Consider the following 24,427-nt stretch of genomic DNA (forward strand, 5'->3'; position numbering starts at 1 on the left):
CCTTTCACATACACAGCAGAGTCTCAAAGATGGTTTGACAAATAACGCAATGTGGCCCTTACGTAAGAAAAAACGGAAGGTTAAGAATGTGACCAGAGACCAGCCCAAAACATGTGATACCACAGAATAAGGACACCAGGTTGGCTCTGCCACAGAGATTTATACAAAGGGTGGGTGTTGCTCTCGTTAATTCAGTGGATAAACAATAGGGGGAAGGTCTGGATGATTTGATGGACAGCTTTTGGAAATGATCTTCTGCTTGGCAAAACACCGCAGTGATAATTTTCTTCACACGGAAGGAAATGCAAAGAAGTGTCACTAAAACAAGAGAGGTAATTATAGGGCAGGAATCAAAATACTGGGTGACACAGAATGAAGAGTAACTAAATTAGTCCCATTACGGCCTTGAAATCTGGACTTAACAATTTCAAGAGAAGAATCTGACCTCTCATTTCTGAGTAACAAAGCCATGCCTATCTTCCCTGTGTTTTGTTTCCAACCTACACTGTGGGCTTGGAGAACTACAAACACCGCACTACCAAGTGATATTCCATTACTCTCCTGTGCTGGCAGCTCAACAGACTTAGAAACAGAACATTGCAAGAGCTGGAAGGGGTGACCTTGCAATTCTCCCAGCTTCAAGGGACCCTGGCAGCTGGTCATCTCAACTTGACTAGCATCCCAAGAGTAGCTGGTTCACACACTACCCAACACTTACCCACCCAAACACTTACCCATCCACCCAAACAGTTACCCATCCACCCAAACACTTACCCATCCACCCAAACACTTACCCACCCAAACAGTTACCCATCCACCCAAACACTTACCCACCCACCCAAACACTTACCCACCCAAACAGTTACCCACCCACCCAAACAGTTATCCATCCACCCAAACACTTACCCACCCAAACAGTTACCCATCCACCCAAACACTTACCCACCCAAACACTTACCCACCCAAACAGTTACCCATCCACCCAAACACTTACCCACCCAAACACTTACTCACCCAAACACTTACCCATCCACCCAAACACTTACCCACCCAAACAGTTACCCATCCACCCAAACACTTACCCACCCAAACAGTTACCCATCCACCCAAACACTTACCCATCCACCCAAACACTTACCCACCCAAACAGTTACCCATCCACCCAAACACTTACCCACCCAAACAGTTACCCATCCACCCAAACACTTACCCATCCACCCAAACACTTACCCACCCAAACAGTTACCCATCCACCCAAACACTTACCCACCCAAACAGTTACCCATCCACCCAAACAGTTACCCATCCACCCAAACACTTACCCACCCAGTTACCCACCCACCCAAACACTTACCCACCCAAACAGTTACCCATCCACCCAAACACTTACCCACCCAAACAGTTACCCATCCACCCAAACACTTACCCACCCAAACAGTTACCCATCCACCCAAACAGTTACCCATCCACCCAAACACTTACCCACCCAGTTACCCACCCACCCAAACATTTACCCACCCAAACACTTACGCACCCAAACAGTTACCCATCCACCCACTTACCCACCCAAACACTTACCCATCCACCCAAACACTTACCCATCCACCCAAACACTTACCCACCCAAACACTTACCCATCCACCCAAACACTTACCCATCCACCCAAACACTTACCCATCCACCCAAACACTTACCCACCCAAACACCTACCCACCCAAACAGTTACCCATCCACCCCAACACTTACCCACACAGTTACCCATCCACCCCAACACTTACCCACACAGTTACCCATCCACCCAAACAGTTACCCATCCACCCAAACACTTACCCACCCAAGCACTTACCCACCCAAACACTTACCCACCCAAACACTTACCCACCCAAACACTTACCCATTCACCCAAACACTTACCCACCCAAACACTTACCCACCCACCCAAACATTTACCCACCCAAACACTTACCCATCCACCCAAACACTTACCCACCCAAACACTTACCCATCCACCCAAACACTTACCCACCCAAACACTTACCCATCCACCCAAACAGCTCTTCCACCAGCCTCACCTTCTTCCACACATTTCCAGCTCTTCCACCAGCCTCACCGCTTTTCTCATTATCTTAAAGTCCCCCTCCCACCTGGTCAGAAACATCGCAGTGAGGTCTGGTCTACACTGAAAGTGGGAATTACTGGTCATCATATCACTTGTTCAAATACTCACCTTTTATTAATATAACCTGAAACTACTTGAAGTACACTTTTGACCAACATTAATTCACAGCTGATGCACTTATAGTACATGAATTCTCCCCACCTCCATTCTACCTTCCTCAAATCTTTTATGAATGATGGGTTCTACTGTCTAATCTAATTATATTAGGCCTCTACTTCTTAATCCCCTCCTTTTTAGTCTATAGAATCCAGGAGTGTTTAGTGTAACCAGAAGTTGGAGAAAGAGGAGTCTTAGAAATGGCAGTGGTTGGTTTTAATTTTCTATTGTGATGAAAAATTTGCCGATTTTTAGATAACTAATGAGAACCTACTATATAGGGAACTGTACTCAATGTTCTGTGGTGCCCTAAATGTGAAGGAAATCCAAAAAAGAGGGGAGATATATATGTGGCTGATTCACTTTGCTGTACAGTAGAAACTAACACAACATCGTAAAGCAACTATACTCCAATAAAAATTTTTTTAAAAATTTGCCGATTTTACCCTGCTGCAAAACAGAGTGTGCAGTCTGTTGTCTCATGTTGTACATCACTGATTGCATGCATTTTTGACAGCTCTTTCATATTTCTAACATGTAGATCAATTTCTCCCCCTCTGAGAAGGTGAGGGGGTTGACAAACATGCAGAATGCAGGTCGGCCCCTAAGATGCTCTGACCAGGAATCTGCCAGGTCCTCCGATGGCTATTTGGAGATGCAAATAAACAGGAAGCAAACCGGTAAAGACCCCGGACTCCTGCTGAGTCCATCAACACTTCAACTTTCTAACCAGGAATCAAGGACACAGAACCCCTTTGTTATCCATTATCTCAGTAGTTAGATCAACAGAAATTTATCAGTAGCAGATTTAAAGAGATCCTAACACTTCTGCTGACAGAATACCAACCAGGGACTGAGGGCACCCCAAGAGTTCAGAGGATGAAAAAGAACTCAACTTGGCTCTCCCTTGGCCATGAGTTTCACTCCGCACCTGAGTAAAATAGATATAATCAGCCCGGCTGCTTAAACATTCAACTTTCAAAGTGAGTGTGAAAACAGGATGAAATTGGATGACTGGGCACTATATTCATACAATACACCTAGTATATAAGAGCTCAAAGATAACAGAGACTATTTTCCATTTAAATAAAATAACGGAGGATGAAATGAGGATGAAATGTACAATGGACAGCATATTGCAGGCAAAATGCTGAGATTAAAAATATTCCGAGACCAACTCAGAAAACAGAATGGAAGTCAATAGACAATATGATTTGATATGCAAAGAAAATCATAGCTAACTAATGGATTTTTAAAGCTCACACTGTAAATGAGCATTGTTTCTTATATATAAGAGTGAACCCCTACAATTGTAAGCCTTTTCTATGATGTCTCCTCCAATTTTTTAACAAAACAAAGTTTGTACTTCAAAGTACTATTATTAGAAAATCTTGTCATTCAATCCCATATTCATTTTACCACATTAATTTAGCACATCCTTCAATATATTTAGCACAGTGAAGCTTCACACTGATTTTAAAAGATTTTTAAAATTTAAAAGAATATTGTCCTTTAAAAAATTAAGCATAATGTTGCAGTTTAACGCATATGCTTTCAAAATACTTAATACCTCACCCTTTTTCATTACACTTACACAAGTAAGTGTATTGAATATGAGGAGCTTTTAAAAAACTATTCATGGTTTCCATCAAATATGTCGCTTACAAGTAAATATAAGGAGTGTAATGTGTAATAATGATGTAACTAATCTAAATCCTCACATTCATTCTTTACGCTTGACTGAATTAAAAGTTGCAATGACACAACAATCTAACAAACTCCTTTAATACAAGTTAAAACTGATTTTATTGTGGCTTTGCAGTTCTTCTGCCAACAATTAAATGCATACCACTTTGAATAACTGGAATGAAAGATGTCTTATAAGTTAAAAAATTATTGGATGCTATCCAAGCAATGAATAAGCTATTCCTTCCTGTGTACAAATTCAGCATTTTAGTGGGGGAATTAACATGGTTATGTTAACAAGCTTAACATTGAAAGGATTTTCTAATCTTTTAATTGTCTAAAAGGATGAGTTCCCTAAACACCCCACCTCCCCTACCTCCTCCCAACGCAATCCCCCATCTGCCATCATCAGGTCTCTCCTTCAGCCAATGCTTACTTACCTGGTGAGGAATCCCTGATGATTTCCTTAATTCAAATATATACTGACCACTCTGTACAATTTCTATATCCTTAGCAGTATTGTTCTGCTATGTAGGCATTTTTAAAAATTATAAAGAATAAGCTCAAAGCACATGAATAGGGCAGCAGGCAGGATAAAAATAAAACCTTTTGGTGAGTCAGCACTAAAATCAGCCATTTTCATTAAGACCCTCAATATCTGAAAGGCCAAAACCTTTGGAGAGGTCATTAACGTATCTTTTGCGGCTCATTAAACTGCTCTGAAGAAGCAAAAAGAAACATAAGGAGCTAAATGATAAGCTTAAATGTTCAGAATTTTCTTTTAAAAAAAAAAAAAATAGGTGAGAGCGACAGAAACTTTCTTGAAATGTTTTGACTCTGTAAACTTTAACGTCATCCAAAAAATAAATCTTCAGACCTAGATCAGCAAATAAAAGTCTTATGGATTTTTCTAACTTTGTACATGTGAGGCTACAATACTTTATATAAAATATAAAATACGTTGTCATTATTTTTAAAGATATTTAAGCAAAAAGTGAAAGGTGCATTGGGGAACAGAAGTCCCCTCAATCAGGGTTTATGTTCCTCTAAAGCCCAGCTATGGCTGCCCCATCACATAGACCAGAGGCATATAAGATGCGGAGATTTCTTTGGAGGTACCAAGGAAGCATAAAACTACAGTGGCTCTGGCTCCCAAATTAGGTATATTTTACTAAATTTCCCTTCTCTGAAAAAATGATCATCCAGGAAACTCTCTATAAACCATCCTGTTTGATTCATCGTAAAACCTGTTCCCGCCTATGGTGAGAGATGATTGAAACTTTTTTTCTGTAAACTGATTTTGGATTGGTACCTATCCCAGAGAGGTTGCTACATTAAGACCCTAGACATAACTTTTGAAAACAATCTGTTGTCATAAACATTGTTTTGGGGTGCCCACTATTTAAGGGGTATGAATTGAGTATTGTCAAGTTTAAGGGCCCCCACTATAAAGTATCAAAATCATAAAAGCCAAGGTCACCCACTGGGGAGCTGTTTATTTAACCATCAGACACGGAAAAGATTAGAAAAGGGAAAATTCCTTAAAAGTTGGTGGGAGTGTAGATTGGAACAGAGTCTAAAATTGGAAGGCAAATTGGCAACATCTATATCAAAAGCATTAAAATATGCATATCCATTAATGAGAAATCCCACATCCACGAAAGAGGGGCATAGGCAACAAAACCATTAAACCAGATAATAGGACTTTTCTGAAGACATATGGGCAAGAAACCCAACTACACCATCCTCCCTCCTCTTTCCAGACCTAGAGTCTGAAGGTCACACTGGCAAAAGCTGGGAACAAAAAGAAGTTGATTTGGCATGGGCAGCTTGGCCTCGGGGACCCTACCAAGCACAGTTGAGCGCCATTTCACAGAAATAGAGTTCCAAGAACTGTAAGAGCCAACTTACAGCCAAGCCCCTTGTACGGCTCAGCAGATCCTAGGGAGAATGAGGTAAAACCAAGAGCTCCTGATCACCATCAGCTCTCCAGTTGTCTTGTAATATGATAGAGACAGACTCCAAATGGGTCGGGCAAATGCTCAGCGACGCAGTGATTTTTACTTTCCATTACAACAAAAGGGACGTGGTTATTTTAAACTGATAAACTCAACTAGTCTGTGCATCGGGGACTGCTTTTTCTTTAACAGAAAAGTTCCAGAGACAGTGCAGAGAGTTCTCACAGACCCTACACTCAGTTTGCCCACAGTAAACATCTTAGGTTACTATGGTACATTTGTCACAACTAAGGAACCAACACTGATACGTTGCTATTAACTGAAAGGCACACTTTATTCCTATTTCACTAGTTTTTCCCTCATGTCCTTTTTCTGTTCCAGGAACCTATCCGAGATCCCACTACCCATTTAGTCACCATGTCTCACCATGTCTTCGTAGCCTCTGGTCTGTAACAGTTTCTCAGACTTTCCTTGTTTTTGATGACCTGACAGCTTTGAAGACAATTAGTCAGGTATTTTGAAGAATGTCCCCCCCAACCTTGGGGACAAAACCTTGTCTAATGTTTTTCTCTGATTACAGAGAAGTTAGGGATTTGGGGGAGGAGGACAGCAAAGGTGAAGTGATAATTTCTTGACATCGTTATCACAGGTACATCTTGTCAACTTCACATCACAGATGCTGTTAGCTTTGATCACCTGGCCAAGGTAGTGTTTGCCAGGTTTTCCACCATAAACTTTCTTTTCCACCCCCTTACCACACTCTGCTCTTTGGAAGTAAGTCATTAAGTGCAGCCACTCAAGGGGTGGGGAGTTAAACTCCCATTCCATGAATGGATGAATACCTACATAAATTATTCAGAATTCTTCCGTATGGGAAATTTGTCTCTACTCTCATTTATTTATTTGAGCATTTATTTATATCAGTATGGATTCGCAGACATGTATTTTATATTTGGGGTTATATCCCAATGCTATGTTATTTATTTGTTGTTCATATTGTCCCAGCTTTGGCCACTGGGAGCAAATTCAGGTTGGCTCTGGTACGCTTTTTACATCCTTGTTTTCTGAACACTACCTTACTTTCTGCTTCTCCATATTTTTATTAGTGAAATGCCTTACTTAAGAAAAGGGTGGTGATGGGATGAATTTTGTGTTCCCCCTCCAACATACAAAAAAAAATTCACATTAAAGTCCTGCTTACCAGTACCTCAGAATGTGATGTTATTTGGGAATAGAGTCATTGGAGATGTAATTAGTTAAGATTAGATCATACTGAATAGGGTAGTCCCCTAATCCAGTATAACCGATGTCCTTATAAAAAAGGGAAATTTGGACACGGCACACAGGAAGAACAAAGTGCAGCACACAGTGAAGATGACGGCAGAGATCACAGTGATGCGTGTAACAAATATTCAAAAGGGTATACTGGAAAACAGAGGCACAAGTCTCCGTGTGGCAGTACTGAGCATCATATTTGGACGTGAACAAGGTTTGGGGGTCAGTGTTTTCAGATGCTTCATTTTCCCTGCAGAGTTTCCAGCCACCTGCAGCTTGGCTCAGAGCACTACTTGCCAAGCACACCTGCAAGTACTAGCAATAACCACCATCTAGTATAATCACCATCTTCAGCATGCTAAGTACCAGCTCTGTGAAATCCAAGCACTTCCCAGGTGCCCCTCACAGCAATCCTGCGGGGCAGACAGGTGGGGCAGACAGGTGATACCCTGCATCACAGAGGACCCAGCCAGATCGTGTCAGGTCATCATTTGTGGGTGGTCCCTGTTTAATGACTTGCTTTGTCCCACTTCCACCTTCCCTAAGTCACGTCCACAAGTGGCCCGATGGCTTAGAACGGAACTGACTACATCACTGTCAGCTACATGAATATTATACAATCATCCAGCATTTAGGACCCTTAGTACAATTTTACACACTAGAGGATACTGAAGCAAACTCTAAGCTTTCAGATGAAGGAACTATAGTCCCCGGGAAAGAGAAAGTGACTTGTTCTTAGAGTTAAGACATGGAAGAGGCAGGCTAAAATCTGGTCTGTCTTCTCACTCCACATCCAGTAACCTTTACCGAGGTGAAATCTGAGCTCCCGCATGGGTAGAGGCAGAAACTTTTTTTTTCCCCTCAGTCACCTGGGAGAAGAGGAACTGGATGTGACAGACTGAGATCTGAAGTTTTCGTCTGGAAATTATTTTCATTACAAAAGTTCCAGTTCATCTGCATTTTTATTCCGATATTAACAAATCAAATGAAGTCATTAGGCTTAGGCCAGCTCAGAAAGCCTCTCGCCGGAGTATGCATTCCTCTTGCAACCTCTAGAGCTCTACTATAATCCTTCAAATTATTAAATAATTACTGTGTTTCCCTTGGGGTCGCGTTTGGCAACAAAATACTGGTCTAAATGAACCAGTGATACGACCCAGTGAATAACACTTATGTTCTTAACTTCTTAGAAGCAAATGGATACGAAATACTTCCGAGGTACAAACTGGGAGGAGAGTGAAGGGTTTTCTGTGGGGTGTGGAGGGTGAGGGGAGCAGAATGACAAAGGAACATGAGAATCTGGGAATTATTCCAATAATGAGGGTCATCCCCTCCCCCATCAACCCTGTATATCAGTAAGTCTCCACTCCAAACCCAGTTTTCTCCCATTTCAGGAGTGGTTACGGCCACAAGGAGAAAACCAAGCATATGGCTCTGCCCTTCTGGACATTTCTACAGTGCTGGCTGGGCTGCTTTGGAAAATCCCATTTTATCTCCTACAGCTATATGACCTCAAGTTGTCATTTCCAATAAAGTATGCTTCCACTGATTTTTATGAACATAGACAAAAGCTGCTACCACCTTTTTTGCCCCCAAATCTTTCAAACCAACTGTAGTTGCTATGTAGGGTTATTTGTTTCTAAGGCAACAGCCCATATCTAAGTACTAATGGCCTGTCCTTTTGCCAGGCAACAAACAGCCTTGTGATGCAACTGCACCTGTCTCGGCTACGTGTTACTATGGAGATGCTGCAGTTGCTATGGCTACCATCACGCTAATCGCCTAGCGAAGGCAGACATACAGCAGTCTTCTCAGAGAGCCCAGCTGTTCCTCCCCGTCTCTTGCTGAAGACTGATTGTCTAAGGCCTGTGATGGAATGCTTCTCAACTGAGATGCACAAGAACTTCATTAATGCTGTTTCAGAGGCTCACTTTGTGCTCCCTTCTGCAGAACAAACACCAGACTAGGGAAAGAATCTGCAACGACACAGACTGTGAAACTACCGACATCTATGAATTCACGCCTTTCCTCATTGACATAAACTTGTAGTCCAAGGATCATTCTCTTAACTGAGTGGTGACAATAGAAACATTTCTGTGCATTAAAGAAAAAAAAATTTTTTTTGTAGAGTTGAGGGATAGATTTCAAACCAAAACACTATGCAAGAGAAAATCAATTTTAAAAATTGGTTCTGTTTTATATGGCTATTTTTTTAGACTCTAACAGTAACCTATTTTTTTTTAAGTGACAGGTTACATATCCTCCCCTCCAATTCTATCTCTGTAAAAATGGCACCCGTGACCTCACTGTCTCAAAACAAATGGGCGTGTGAGGGGCAATCCTAGTCTCTACCGTTCTTTGTTGTTTTCCTTGAAGAGGCAAACACCAAGTAACCACAACAAAACGATCACTCTGGAGCACCGTCTACATGGAGACGGGGAATGGCAACAACTCTGTGCATCCTTCAGTGAAACACCTGGAGACACTCTGGCTTGGAGGATGGGAAGTTGGAATCGCTTACCTGACTCATTCCTGGACTCTCATCCCTGCAAACGGCCACACTCTGAGATGTTAAAGCTGTCAACTTTCCTTTGTAAATGTTTCTACCCAGGAAGACATTCTTTCACCCACCACGAAGCCTTCTGGAAGGAGACACATTCGTCCCAAGCAGCAGAAGCGGTAAGGTTTGCAGAAAAAAACAATTGGATATGCCTCCAAGAATACTTAACTTCTTTCTCATTTATCTACAGTTATTTTTATAATCACACAGCCTATTAAATTAGTTTCAGTGCCTGTCTCTGCCAACATAATGCAACTTCAGTAGACAACAAACAAAACAAACCCCAAAACAAAAAAAGTCTGAATGGCTTACCTTTGATATGCCTGAGGAGAGGCGGGAGGTGTATTGAACACATTCGAGTGTGGGTGATAAGGTGTCTTTTTCAAAGCCTGAATTAGATTTTGTCTATACTCTGGGTCTATGCACCACAATGACCCTTTCCCGATACTCTGCAAAGAACAATAAAATACAAAAGTGATTAATATAGAGACAGTACCTACTGTGCAGTAAGTAGACGTATAACTCTCATCATAGTTACTTATTTTGAAAAGCCTCTCACTTCTTTGTTAACTGTCTGCCAGCCTTAACTACTGTACTATTGTCCTCTGACAACAGGACACCAGGCAATGTGCTTCTGTGTATTCACATTAAGTTTAACAAAATGAATATGTTATTTCCAGGGGATGTTGCTACAATAATATTGTAATTTTCATACCCTACTGACCAAAACCCTCAGTTCCCTTATTATTTTTCAGTGTCAACTTTGAAAAACATAGGTATTCCCTTTAAAAAGTGAGTTTTAAATTTGTCAGGTATCAAGGGTTGAGAGAAAAAGAGGGCAGAGACACCCTCAAAACTCTGTCTCTCTACTTTAAAAATTCGAGGGTTATGCTTTCAAACCATATTACATCGGTGCCACTTTACAAAAACAGAAAAGTAATCCACTTGTTTTTTCCTGCTTAACAAAAGAATGACATTTAAGCTTCAAATGGAATTCTGTAATGACCTTCCCCAAGAAACAAAAGAACTCAGGCAGCAGTGGTAAACCTTAGCCAGAATCCAGTACTTATTTTTTGATATCCTCCATTCTGGATTTTGCTCCAGACCTGAATCTTCAGAGGTCAGAAACTTTAAAATACAAATTTTATCAAACTGGTTCCATGGAAAGAGGGAGACTTGCTCGGAGGCCCACTTTCAGTTGGACGCTTTCGTTCTGGGCACGCAGCATTTTATAAAACAAATTGTAAGACCTGCCCCTGAGGCCCGCTGGATCTGGCGGCAGGCTGATGGGCAGTCAGTTCTGACTGCTCGCTTTCAAGTGACCGAATGTACCCAAGCTGTTTGATAAGGTCATTTGTAAACATTTACTGATTTGGAGAGAAAAAAAGTCAAATTATATAAACCCACACCCACCCCATGCTTCCAGCCAGCGACTCTCTAATTTTCACAACTATTATACTACAGGAAGATTTAGAAAGCAAACAAGAAAATCATTTAACTATTATGCGGGGGGCAAAGTCCAAGAAAATCCCTTAGAAGGAGAACTAAAAATAAATTATTCCTAAAATCTTTAAAGTTTTAAAAATTTGTATTTCAGTCATCAGCTTACCAGATAGTTTACTTACAAACTTATTCACAGAACCCCTTAAAATTCTTTACTATCAACACCACCGTGCACTCAGCACAGGGAATTGCTCAAAGCCAAGGGCCGGGGCTGGAGCCTCTGCTCCCCCTCCCCCACTGCTCCCCCCACCCGCCCCCCAAGTGCAGGCCTGACCCCCAAACACAGTCCCCGTCAGGCCAACCTGCCTGGGCTAAACACCAAAGCTCCCAGTTTAACCACCCGGATGTTTAAAGAAATGAAAGATTTCAACTTTGGAAAATTCAACGCCCTTACGTGGTCTTTCCTTCCATGCGTACATTTTCAAGCCCGGAAGGGGGACTAATGACACTTTCCGGGTAAAGCAGGCAGGCCACCAATGATCAGCCCTGGACCTTCCATTCTGTCCTTTGGAGAAAAGCTGTGCAGCACACTTTTTAGAAGAAAGCAAAAGCCAAGATGCTGAGAGGCGTGGGGGAAGACCAGTAACTACCAAATCTGGATAACATAAAGCAAACCGCAAAAGCCAGTCATCTCCTCGGCAGCAGGGGTCCTGGCCTGAGTCCATCAAAGGCTCCCTGTCGAGCCCTGTGCCAGGGGGACTCCCTTTCTAACCCCCTTGAACACGAGGCTCCCAACTAGCTAGCTGGAGGGCCAGGGCCCACGTGCAACCCAAACGTTTCTGCAATGAGATTACCCTGGTTCTGGGAACCACACGGGGCTTCTGTTTCCATCAAGGTGGCTTTCAGGGTGGGGCCATTTAATCTTACAGGGAATAAAAATATGACAAACAAATGAAGGGAGATAACAATAAGCCAAGAAGGCGGTTTCTCCTAATCCTTAGCATCTTGTTTATTATACTACACTATTTACCAAAAGAAAAAGGGGAAGACCCCGCAGGATTGGGGTGCAGGGAGGATCACAAGGTAAGTGATCCAGGTACAAGAGGCAGGCCGAGCTATAGTAAGAACGGGACTTCTAAAGCCAGACAGATGTTTCCTGCGTGGCCTTGGGCAAATCAGGGTCCCGTAGAAAGTCCAGGCTTCCTCAGCGGCAAAATAAAGACCCCCTTAGAGACGGGTGTGCGGTCCAGCATGAGAGGAAACACCTAGAACAGTGGAGAACGTACAGGCATCCGATAAATGGCGGAGGGCGGAGGGGATCGCGAACAGCTCCTTTTGGACAGAAGAAAGAAGGCAAAGCTGGCTGTACCATGTTTTCCGTGTCTGATTTTCCCATCATGAAAGAATCGCCAAATTCCAACAGAGGCAGTGGGTGGGGCCTCAGCAAGCGGACCTTCCACGTGAGGACTAAGAAATAATCTACTGGAGTGCCATTGGTCCCGGCTCAGCAAGTGCGCTCTGGAGAGCTTTCCTACTTTCTAAGACGCCCCACTTTATTTCCACCCCACCCCCCCATCACCCTTCTATGAACCCCTCACTCCATGTTACTTCTCCCTTGCTCAGGAAGCCAATTCTGACTTCCCTACTAGGAGTGTTCCTTTGCCCGGGTCTTCGCAAAATGATCACCAAGCTAAGGTTTAATTCCAAACTTGGTCAGCACACGTTCACAGTATCTGTTCACTGCAGGCATGTGCCTGAGCTTGGGATCATCACGGTTCCTACCTTGATCAGTTCTGCATTTTACGGTGAGCGTGGTCTGGACTGTGATAGATTTTCACAGACCAAACACTAATTTCAGTATCTCACACTCAGAATTTCCAGAGAGAAAAAAATAAGCCAAAAAAGCATCTTCAGGCCACACCTATGGGGACACTGTAGATCCCTCAAATCCCTCCAGTGATTTTCCAGTGGGGAGCTCTAGGCAGAGCCTGGAAGGAGCATGAAAGAGGCTGGCACCGCATCTTATTTGCAAGCATTCTCCTTGGTCTCGTGCAACAGTTCAGAATAGTAAAAAGGTTGACTTGAAAACTTTTGAAATGGAACTATGTGGAGTAGAGAATGCTCAAGTTTATTCGGCCAGGAAAAATTACATGTAACGCCCATAACAGGGGAGAAAAGGGTGTAATTTGATTAGAGTCGTGTAATAAGTTTGAGGGTCAGAGCTTCTAGAATTATCTGCATCTCATCTAAAGAATATGGATTTCTTTTTTTTAACCATAATAACTGTGAGGATCATGCACCATTAAATGTTAGGGAATTCAAACTAATAAGGGAAGAAAGATTTCTATTCATAGACACATTTTCATCTTTGAAAAATATATATATATAGGTAAAATATTTTTATAAAATATATAAATATACATATTTTCTATATTTATACATATATATATTTAAGACAAAAACATGTCTGTGTAGGAAGGGAGAGGTGAAGGAAGATCTTTCTTACATGAACACGGGCGCGTGCGCACACACACACACAGAGTTTGAGAAAACTAATGTGAAAAGGAAAAAGGAGTAAAAACATACGGATGAAGCCAAGTTGTTGTTGTTTTAATTAAAAAGCACCTGGAGAATAATAGACAATTCCTTGTTAGCAATAAAAACATCAGTACATAGCAGGAAAAAGAGACCAGGAGAACCTATATTGTAGGAAGAACTGATTAGTGAGAAGGGTTTTAAAGAAAGAGAGAGATAAGAATAACAACTAAATTAAATCTTAAATCTAACTTCTAAGGATAACTTGTTTTTCCCTGAGAGGTCTGGATCCAGGGGCATCCCTGGCAGCCCATGAATTTCTCCCTGTTCCCAGAGCTCTGCAGACCCGCAAGGTAGCACTGGTCAGTCTGCCGAACATCGGGCCTTCACTGCGGGTCTCTTTACTAGGTTGTCCTTGAGGATAAACCGTATTTTAAAACATTGTTTACAGAATGTGGGCCATGATACATTAATGGGGCATGCAGTCAATGTAATGGGTCACAACCAGCACTGCCTTCATGGAACAGACTAGAACCAAAGAGAACAGCTTAGAAAGCATCTGTACTAAAGTAATATTTTGTGAAATGTGTGTGTGAGTACACCTGCGTGTTGGCGTACAGTGGATCACAAAGTAACATACACTTCTTACTGGGGATCTGGGTCCCAAAAGGGTGGTAAACACTGTTCTAGAGCAATGGTTTCCATTTTCTTCCTTCTCGTCACTTCCGAGGGATAAAGCCCTTTCCCAGCTGTAACGGAGGACTCCCTCAGTGTGACCCCCAATTCGCAGGGGAGGGACCATGCTTGGGGAGGGGGATTAATGAGGCAGGACTCGTGGCAAAATGGAGCAGGGAGCCGGATACATGTTTGTGGTGACTCTGAAACAATGCCCCCCCCCTTTCTTTAACTCTTCATTTTGTACTGGAGTATAATGATTAACAATGCTGCGTTAGTTTCAGGTGTAGGCAAAGTGATTCAGTTCTACATATACATGTATCTATTCTTTTTCAAATTCTTTTTCCATTTAGGTTGTTACATAATATTGAGCAAAGTTCCCTGTGCCTACACTAGGTCCTTGTTTGTTATCCATTTTAAATATAGCAGTGTGTACACGTCAGTTCCAAACAATCCCTTTTGATGTTTCTGATATGCCATTTCCACGGATGTTTCCAACACCACCCACCCTCTTCCATTCCCTCACCCATATGGTACCCACTGCATGCCAGGCACCATGGGGGTACATTAGTGAATACAAAACAATACAATAAGGCAACTGCTCTCTTGAAGCTTGGATTCTGGAGGGGGAAGAAGACGGTAAGTCAGTCAAGAAATAAATAAGCAAGATCATGACAGACTGTACTGCCTGCTGTGAAGGAAATAAAGAGAGTGGTGAGTTGGAAGACAGGAACTTGCTGCTGTGTGAAAAATAAAAGGGTTGGGAGCGGAAGAGGACCTGCCGGGATCTGTGAAGAGCTGATGCCACAGCCCAGGCCCGAAGTGACCAGGTGGCAGCAGTGACGTAGAAGGGACGGCAGCTTCGCGATGTAATCTGGAGAAGCAATGGGACCTGGCGATGGATTAGAAGTGGCAGGTAAAGAAAAGAGAAGAATAATGGTTTGATTTGAGTAACTAGGTCAAAGATAGGGAGGCGGGGGGAAATCCAGTGCTCAGGTGAACATACAACCTTTGAGTCTTTGTATTAAGAGCTACTGATTAAGGTACTTGAAGGAACTTGCTGGACATATGCCACTCCCTTCCCTCTGCTGTCCCCTAACTGACCCCAAACTTTGTAGCAAAAGCTTACGAACACAGAAAGGTAGATCTGAGGTGGTCTGGCTTTAGAGGTTTAACTGATTCTTCTACAGCAGGCACTGGTAAACATTTTCTTAAAGGATCAGAGTAAATATTTTCGTCTTTGTTGGGAATTCCCTGGCGGTCCGGTGGTTAGGAGTTGGCACTTCCACAGCAGGGGGCACGGGTTCAATTCCTGGTCAGGGAACTAAGATCCCACAAGCCACACGACGCAGCCAAAAAAAAAAATTTTTTTTTAGTCTTTGTAGGCCACACGGTCCCTGTTGCAACTATTCACCTCTGCCACTGCAGAACAAAAGCAACCACAGATGTAAATGAACAGACACGGCTGTGCTTCCATGATATTTTATTTACAAAAACACAGGCCACCGTTGGCTGGTCCCTCTCTACAGCTTCTGCACTTGAACCCAGGGTTCAGACTCAGAGCTCCTGTAGTTTGGGAACCTAAAACCAGGTAAGGGGAGTCTTCAGGCGCTAAGAGAGTTGGGCTGGGTCCTGTGGGATTGAGGAGGGGATGCCAATGATGATCTAAGTCAAGTGCTCCAAGGCAGGAAAGGGGCCCATCTGCGGGGATGCGGGAGGGAAGAGGTACGGACACTCACTGGAGTAAGTATGCCCATCAGTGATGAGTACACGTATTAGTATTTGTTGGGCTGCACCTAACACCACTGCTTCTGAAAGTCAATGTGTATGTCCAGCCCACCTTCCCTCTCTGGGTCTCAGTTTCTCATCTATAAATTAGGTGGTCAGACTAAATCATCCCACGGGCTCCTAACTCTATGCTTTGAGAATGTGTTACTACAGATTACTTAGTATACACGTACCTTCAATTCCCCATCCCCTTCCTAGCTTCCCAACACTGCCATTTTTCTGTTCTGGGCGCTTTGGGCAAGTTACTTAACTCCTCTGAGCTTCAACTTCCTCATCTATAAAATGGGAGTGATATAATAATACCTGATTCACAGGACTGTTGCAAGGATTAAATGAGATAATCCTACGCGTGGCACATAATAAAAGCTCCACAAACATTGCTCTCCTGATCATGATGGTAAAATATTAAATAGCCAGCTTTCCTTGACATCAAGCTCCAAAACATGCAGGCCCTGCCCTGTGAGGGGGAATACTTGCCAAATTGTGAAATAATGCAAATTTCATCTTAAAAATAAAAAAATCACACATGGCTATTTGTTTTCCACTGTCTGATGGTACTTTCCTTGGTCCGAAGGAAGCATTTTATATCAGACGTACTAAGGTAGAAATGAAAGGATCAAAACAGAACAAAGCAAAGACGTGGGCACTGGAGTGATGCCAGGAGGGATACGAGACTCTGAGGACGCGCCTTGCTTTCAGCCGCTTCTTTGTGCATCGAGGCCCCTGGGTGCCAGGACCCCGTGGCAACCCAGTACTTCCCAAGGGAGGTCCCTACCCTTCAGACCTTAAACCTGCCACCTCCTGAGTGGAGAGGCCCTACCCTCCACGCTGCCCTGGCGCAGGGTGGGGAGACAGCTGACTTAGGGAATAACGCTGTTGTGCCTCATTTTGAAGCAGGCCATTTAACAACACCTGTAACCATGACGCAAGGCAGGGTCCATTTTTTAGGGTGCAGAACCTCCAGAGGAAGACAAACAATACACAACTATAAAGGACTGCACAAGCCAGCCAGTGCAGTGTAGGTTGGCAGAGGAGGGAAAGGATGAGTCTTGCGGGGGAGAAAGGTGCTGAAACCTCGCACTTGTGCACATACACACACACAAGCACACAACACACACACACACACACATATTCTGTCAGGCCAGCTCCTCCTACGGACCCACCCAATGCCCAGCTACCCCCCTACCCCAGGCTGCCCCCGCTAGAAACTGCAGCCCCTTGGAGACCGTGCTCTCCCCATCCCTCCTCTTACTTTCCCATCAAAGCCCCAGGACAGAGTCTGGCTTTCTGAGGTTCATGCCCCTGGGACTGTCAACAGTGACAGGCAGTGGGTGAGAGGCAAACACTCCTCACTGACTCTGACCAGTGAGGGGGCAAGAGGCAATGTCAGGGCTTCCCAGGGAGAATTCCAGAATGCAACCCCGCACATGGCTCCCAAGCAACAAAGGGATCTGCCTGTGTGGATCTTGTCTACACCACTACCCTACTGTGGTGTTACCAGGAATAAACCTCTTGTCCTCTCTGACTGCCAGTTTCTTCACCTACATACTAGAGGTAAAACAGGCTTCTCCCAGTCTTGTTGGGCTTAAAGGTGATAACATATAGAATGTGCCTAACACCATACCCAGCGTGAAAAAGACACTCAATTTAATTCTACTTCCTGTCAAAGGAAGTCACAGGAGAAGTTGGGTGAAACTGGAAAAAACAAATAAAACAGAGAAAAGTTATTCTAACAAGTGCCAGTAACGTCATACCACAACAAGATGCTTAGCAAGTGAGTGATTCCTAAAGGCCCTTTTTGTCCTAAAATTCTATAATTTATAATCTAAAAACATCAAGGAGGATTTTTAAATTTTAAAACTGTTAAGAAAAGGATCTGGGGAATTCCCTCGCGGTCCAGTGGTTAGGAATCCACACTTCCAATGCAGGGGGCATGGGTTCGATCCCTGGTCAGGGAACTAAGATCCCGCAAGTGGGTACAGCCAAAAAAAAGAGAAAAGAAAGTAAAGAAAAGAAAAGGATCTGAAAAATCAGCCAAATACATGAAACAGAGGAAGAGAGAGGGAAAAAGAACAAAACTGATCACAAATAATTTTTTTCTAGATACATCATAACAAAATAGACAACTACTCCAGAAGAAAGATATTTTTAAAAAGAAATCACATCAGACACTTGGATTTCCCAAATTGTTTGCAGTGTTTTAAATGTCCCACTTTGCTTTCTAAATAGTTTTTTTGCTTGTTTGTTTTCCAAAAGCAGAAGGAGGAATGGAAGAGAGAAATTACATACCTGGTCCAGACAGGAATCCCTCTCTCAAGACCCTGGCCTGGTGGGCCTCAGTCTAGCTTCATTCCGGGGAGCGGCCCTGCAGGCGGGGAGGGCAGCCCCACCGCCTGGAGGACCAGCCCAGCTTGTGGGCATCGGGAGCTGGACACAGAGCCCTTGAGATTCACAGCCTCTGACTATTTCGAACTCACTAACATTGCATCTTCTGAATATCAGATACACAAATCTCCTCCAGTCCCGCAATCATCTTGCTATTATTTTACAAATGTATTCTAAAAACTAGGAAGATGGAAATCAAGATCAACGTGTCACTTGTACAATATTCAGACACATGAGCTCTATAATGAGGCTTTTCACAAGCGTGCCTCGGCTGTCTCTGAAAGCCTCCCTCCCTTCACCAAGCATCCATGGAGATGGGGACGAGGGAATGCAGGTGGCACAGGTGGGGAAGGAACTTTTTAGGCACGAGGAAAATGCTTCACCTCCAGTGGAGAAGCTGGACAGATTGTGTGTGTGTTTAATCCGTGCAGGAAAAGTCAATCATTTCCTTGCATTAACACCTAAATAAAACCAAAATAGCCCCAAGATCTGCCTAAAACCAAATTGATCTCTAGGACAAACCTGGCAGGTGAAGCTGGGTCGGGGTGGGAATGGCAGAAGGACACCAGTTGATTGGAGTTTACAACCAATGGCTCTTGCTCTACAGGAATCTCTCCTCTCTCACTCACTGTGATGCTGACCTCCACCCCTCCCATCACTCTAATTTCCACCGGGGGTTAGGAGAGGCCAAAGGGAGGGAAACTGAAGCACATCAACTCATGGAGGCTGGCAAAGCCAGCAAGTGTTTGTTTGGGTTGAAATTAGTTATTTTTGGTACTCTCTAGACTACTGTTTTCCAACTACCACAGGCAGTCAAGAGCTAGTGCACTAACAACAATCAATAATAAAATGATCACCAAAACACCTAAAAGACATTTACTTAAAAATACTGTCAAACTTGGGCTTCCCTGGTGGCGCAGTGGTTGAGAATCTGCCTGCTAATGCAGGGGACACGGGTTCGAGCCCTGGTCTGGGAAGATCCCACATGCCGCGGAGCAACTGGGCCAGCGACCCACAGCTACTGAGCCTGCGCGTCTGGAGCCTGTGCTCCGCAACAAGAGAGGCCGCGATAGTGAGAGGCCCGCGCACCGCGATGAAGAGTGGCCCCCGCTCGCCGCAACTAGAGAAAGCCCTCGCACAGAAACGAAGACCCAACACAAGCAAAAATAAAATAGATAAAATAAAATAAAAATTTAAAAAAAAATACTGTCAAACTCTACGCTGGTAAGTTCTAATAAAGAAAAGGGAACACACACACACACACAGGCACGCACACACGCACCCTGATACTCCAAGTCAGAAAGTCAAAGAATTGGCGTCTTTAAAATCACTGCTTTTATCCAACTAAATCTTGGGATTCTCCCAATTAGTTTCACCAATCTGTCCTTTGGGGCCCTTTAGCAAATAAGAGTCAACTATTCTTCCCTTTCTGAAACCTCACAGTATTAGCCTAGGCAAGCTGAGAAGAAATACAGACACAGAGAAGTTTACAAAAACTTCATACACTCCCAAAACACACAGGAAATATAAAAAGCTGGTGGTTTTATATACTTGTAATACCAGCCATGCTAAGCCACTTCAAAGAGTGAAATTACTACTCAAATGAAATCAAGATATTGTGGCATCAAACAGTCCTCCCTCTCTCTCTCTCTCTCTCTCTCTCTCATACACATACACAGAGGATATATGGATAGATAAATAAATTCTACATGACCACTTAACTGCTAATAACTTTATTACAGAAACAAAGATGAGCAAATTTACAAGGTTTTATTTGTCACCGGATATAAAACAGGTTATATATAAATATATAAAACAGGATGGTACGTGATAAAGTTGTTTGGAATGTGGATATATTCCGTTTTAAAATTTATAAATAACAGTTGTTTGCATCACATCTACAACCTTAAAGTTAGAACTGCATAAGCAAATTGCAAAGAGGCTACATGGGAGAATAAAAGACGTATATTAACTTGTCTTTTTCAGGCCTTTTTTTTTTCCAATTTAAAAAGCAAACTGACTTAAAGCTAGTAGATAGGAGGGGAGGTAAAACTCACCATTCGATACATTGACAGAAATAAGAACTCAGTTATTTTAAAAGTTCAAGACCCAGGAAAGGATTTTTATAAACACACTATGGAGAGGTGAGAAGATGACAGCCAGCTCCAGCTCTGGACCGAACTTACACTCCTTCTGGTACCTCTACTTTTTAAAAAGTGATTCAAATGCGGCAAATGAGAATTACCGCAATAGCATTTTATGGAGGGTGACAAAGGCCCACGTGGGTCTGACAGAGACACCCGTGGTTGGATTACAACTGGCCCACTAGTGCCACTTTATCTTCTGGTTGTCCATAGTTACTCATCTATTTTTAAATGTTCCAATATGATCTTATCTAATTGGCACATATAATTTGATCACCTTATTTCCATAACTAAGAGTTGTTAAATGTGCCTGGCCAGGTAAGAGTTACAGTTACAGGCTGTGTGTCTACTGGGCTGGAGCTTAACGATTACGGCCTTTTATTTTTTTTTAAATAATCAGAAAGACCCTCTCAGTAGAACACGCATGCTGGGTTGGTGGTTGGTTGGTTGGTTGGTTGGTTTTTTAAAGCGTAGACCACTGGCCATGGGACCAACGAGTCACCCACTCTCCCTGATGGTCCGTCCCCATGGGGTCTTTGCTGGCAGTTCCTAGGCTGGGAATCCAGCTTCTCGCCACAGTATTTTGCTATAAGCAACTCGGCCCGCTTTGAGGGAGAAATTACCTTTACAGTGCCTCTAATTTCTAGCACAAGCATCCCAACAGCAAAGGAGACACTTTCAACAAATGGTATCCGAGCACAGCCTGGGCCCCTGATGTTGTAGCATCCGCTACGAGGATACATCTGAAACCATCCCTGACCCAGGTGGGGGAAGCAATAATGATCAAAGGACCCTGTAAGATTCCTTTGATATTACTGGGGGTGCTAGTCAGACAGAATCCACGGGGCCCTGGGAGCAAAGGGAGTGGCCGAATTTGTTGCGGGACAGGGAGAGGGTATCCAGGACAATTGCAGGTAAGAGGTGGCTGGTCCAGAACGCCAAAGGAACACATGCCTGATAGAGCGCTAGGCAGAGAGGGGAGGGGAGACAGAGTCAGAGGATGATCTGATCCTGCAATTAATGATGAAGAAAAATATAAGTGAACAGAGCCCCCCAAAAAGACTCGCCGACCTGGACCCTAGGAACCACATGAAAACCTTGGTGAGGCCTGAGCTTCCTGGTGTCTAAATATCCTCTCTTGGCCTCACACTGAGTCTCCCTGAGGCCCATTTCTGAGTACGACTGACCCTTGAACAATGCAGGGGTTGGGGGGGGGGCAAGGACCCCCAGGCCCCCACGCACAGTCAAAAATCTTTGTATAACTCTTGACTCCCCCAAAACTCAACTACTAAGAGCCTACTGTTGACCAGAAGCCTTACCAATAACATACACAATTAACACATATTTTGTATGTTTCTTCATTTTTTTCGATATCCCTAGGCTACACAGTTCGCCTGCAAGTTTTTTCAAATGGTCACAAATCTCCAAAATTTTTTCCACTATATTTACTGAAAAAAACCTGCACAAAAGTAGACCCGAGCAGTTCAAACCCCTGTTGTTCAAGGGTCAACTGTATTTAAAAAGCAAATTACTACCTTTACCTCATCATCATATCATCCTCACAAACTGTGTTCCTGGGAGGTCCTGCAAAAGGGCAGATACCTCAGTAACTGCATGTCTCTCCCACAAACTGCTGATTTGGGTGATAATGTGATATGTGTCACCCGGAAAGGCCAGTGTCAAAACTGAGCACTGGTCACTCTGGGGATTCACCTGGGCCACAAGCACAGTGACCTAGAAGATTCATACAGGGCCACAGAAGCAACCTGGGACAGCACACCTGCTTCTGGATGCTTCTCAGCTCACCTGAGAACTCACTGCAACCTGAGGGGCAGAACACAGAGAACAGCCCTCTAGAGAGTCAACCAGAAGCTCATGAGTGTACCTAATAACTGACAATTACACAAGGCGACCTGATAGCCAAGCACAGGACCTTCGGAGAAAGTCTGCCAAGGGTTCTGAGTTACCTGATTACAATGCCTGGGCGGGGGTGGGTATCTCCGGCTTACTACAGAGCGCGTTTCATCTCACGGTGTAAAAGTCCTCTCTGACCACCGTTTCCTCAGTCCTGAACTGGATCTCAGGAAGGACTCCTGCGGCCGGCATCTGATCCCCCCACGTGGGAGGGGAGAAACAGGGACGCTAGGTGCGTTGCCCAGGGACACCCGGGGATCCCTACTAACTGCACTCAGACCATGCCACAATGATTAATTAAGGTTTCCCAAAACAGCCAGCCCTTGATTATCCATGGAAATTTTATACACAAGAAGTTTTAACTCACTCAGGATCTTGCTGAGTCACCTGGCCTAAATGTCAGACCAACTCGGAACTCAGGCTACACACACGTGAGTAGCGGTGGTAGTAACGGCAATGACCGTGAACACTGACCAAGAACTGACCACGTGCCAGGCACCAACCTAGCATTTCATGTGCATTATTTCGTTTAATTCGCCCAACAAACCTAGAAGGTGGGTAGTAGGATGGCCCTACCGATAAGGAAGTTAAGGTTCAAACAAGTTAACTAACTTGCCTAAGTTTGACTCAGGAACCCGTGCATGTCGGGTGGTGGTGCAGGAACTTATTTTGGTGGTGCAGGAACCCATGCATGCACCACCAAAATAAGAGTCCTGTGACCAACATTAGTAGGTAGGTAGCCAGATGCAAGAAAACCTATCACACATTTCCGAGTCAAATCACGAATAATTTGGGGATGATCTACTGTACGAAGTGATGTGCGTTCTTAAATGGGAGTGTGCATACAAATGCCTTCTGATACACATACACTCATTCACACGCACATTTTCTTTAATCATTCATGTCAGATGAAAAACAGTCCAAAAGTTACTATTGTTATTTTGATGACTTTATATTTGCATTGCTGGCACATGACCCTCTGCAGACAAAACATCACCTTTCTGTTTGTAAAGCAAATTTCGAAGGGCAATCAAATATCTCAGGTGGCCCTAAACAACTCGATGAAGGAATCTGAGAAGATTCAGGTTGTTTATAGCCAAGAAAGACAGGCTCCGAAAAGATAGGGGCTTCCCTAGATCCTAATCAGCAAGAAGCAGAGCCAGCAGAGTCTTCTGAGTTGCCCCCATCTTTCCACCAAATCATGTTGCTTCCCTGAGAAAATCCAGCCTCCTGGAAGTGTTTTCAAATCTTTAGCGTTCAGAGGGTTCCAACAATCTACAGAAAGGGCTGTACCAAGATAAACAGAATCCCACAAACTGGGGCAACTTGTGTATGTTTGTCCCAATGTTTTTTACATCCTCTCCACTCCAGGTGGGACCCCACGTCTCTGAATTCACCTGGCAGGAAGGAGATTCTTAAAATCGTGTGCTACTTTAAAGAAATTCTCCAAGGGAATCAGGAGAGAAAGGGCTTTGGTTTGATGGACATGTTCAAAAATGGGTGAGAAAAAGCTAAACTCCAACATCCTTCTGCTGGAATCATCTACACTGGATTTGTTTGGCAACATAAACACAGCCTTAAATTACACTCAACTGCTGGGGTAAGGTCTATACGGCCTGTGGGGTCCACACACCACAGGGAGGAAGTGGTTTACATTTCTGATAAGTTATGTCCTTATAAGTACATAATGAGTACTTATAAGTGCATCTATAAGGCATTGTTATCAATCTTTTAAGACAACAGAAAGAAATGTTGTACTTCGGGTGTTTCAACGATGCAGCTGTTCCCC

The 24,427-nt window shown here is 43.5% G+C and overlaps 1 protein-coding gene across 7 annotated transcripts in view; it reads right to left on the minus strand.

The window, feature by feature from the left end:
* The window catches only part of FOXN3 (forkhead box N3), a 408,488-nt gene that overhangs the window by 176,460 nt on the left and 207,601 nt on the right, over positions 1 to 24,427 (minus strand). For all 7 annotated transcript variants that reach the window (XM_057544390.1, XM_057544389.1, XM_057544384.1 and 4 more), the window contains one exon: positions 10,067 to 10,203. In XM_057544390.1, the coding sequence (XP_057400373.1) occupies positions 10,067 to 10,203 (137 nt within the window). The remainder of the gene's footprint in view (positions 1 to 10,066; positions 10,204 to 24,427) is intronic.

Source organism: Balaenoptera acutorostrata, chromosome 3 (genome assembly GCF_949987535.1).
Source record: "Balaenoptera acutorostrata chromosome 3, mBalAcu1.1, whole genome shotgun sequence".
NCBI classification, from domain to species: Eukaryota; Metazoa; Chordata; class Mammalia; order Artiodactyla; family Balaenopteridae; genus Balaenoptera; species Balaenoptera acutorostrata.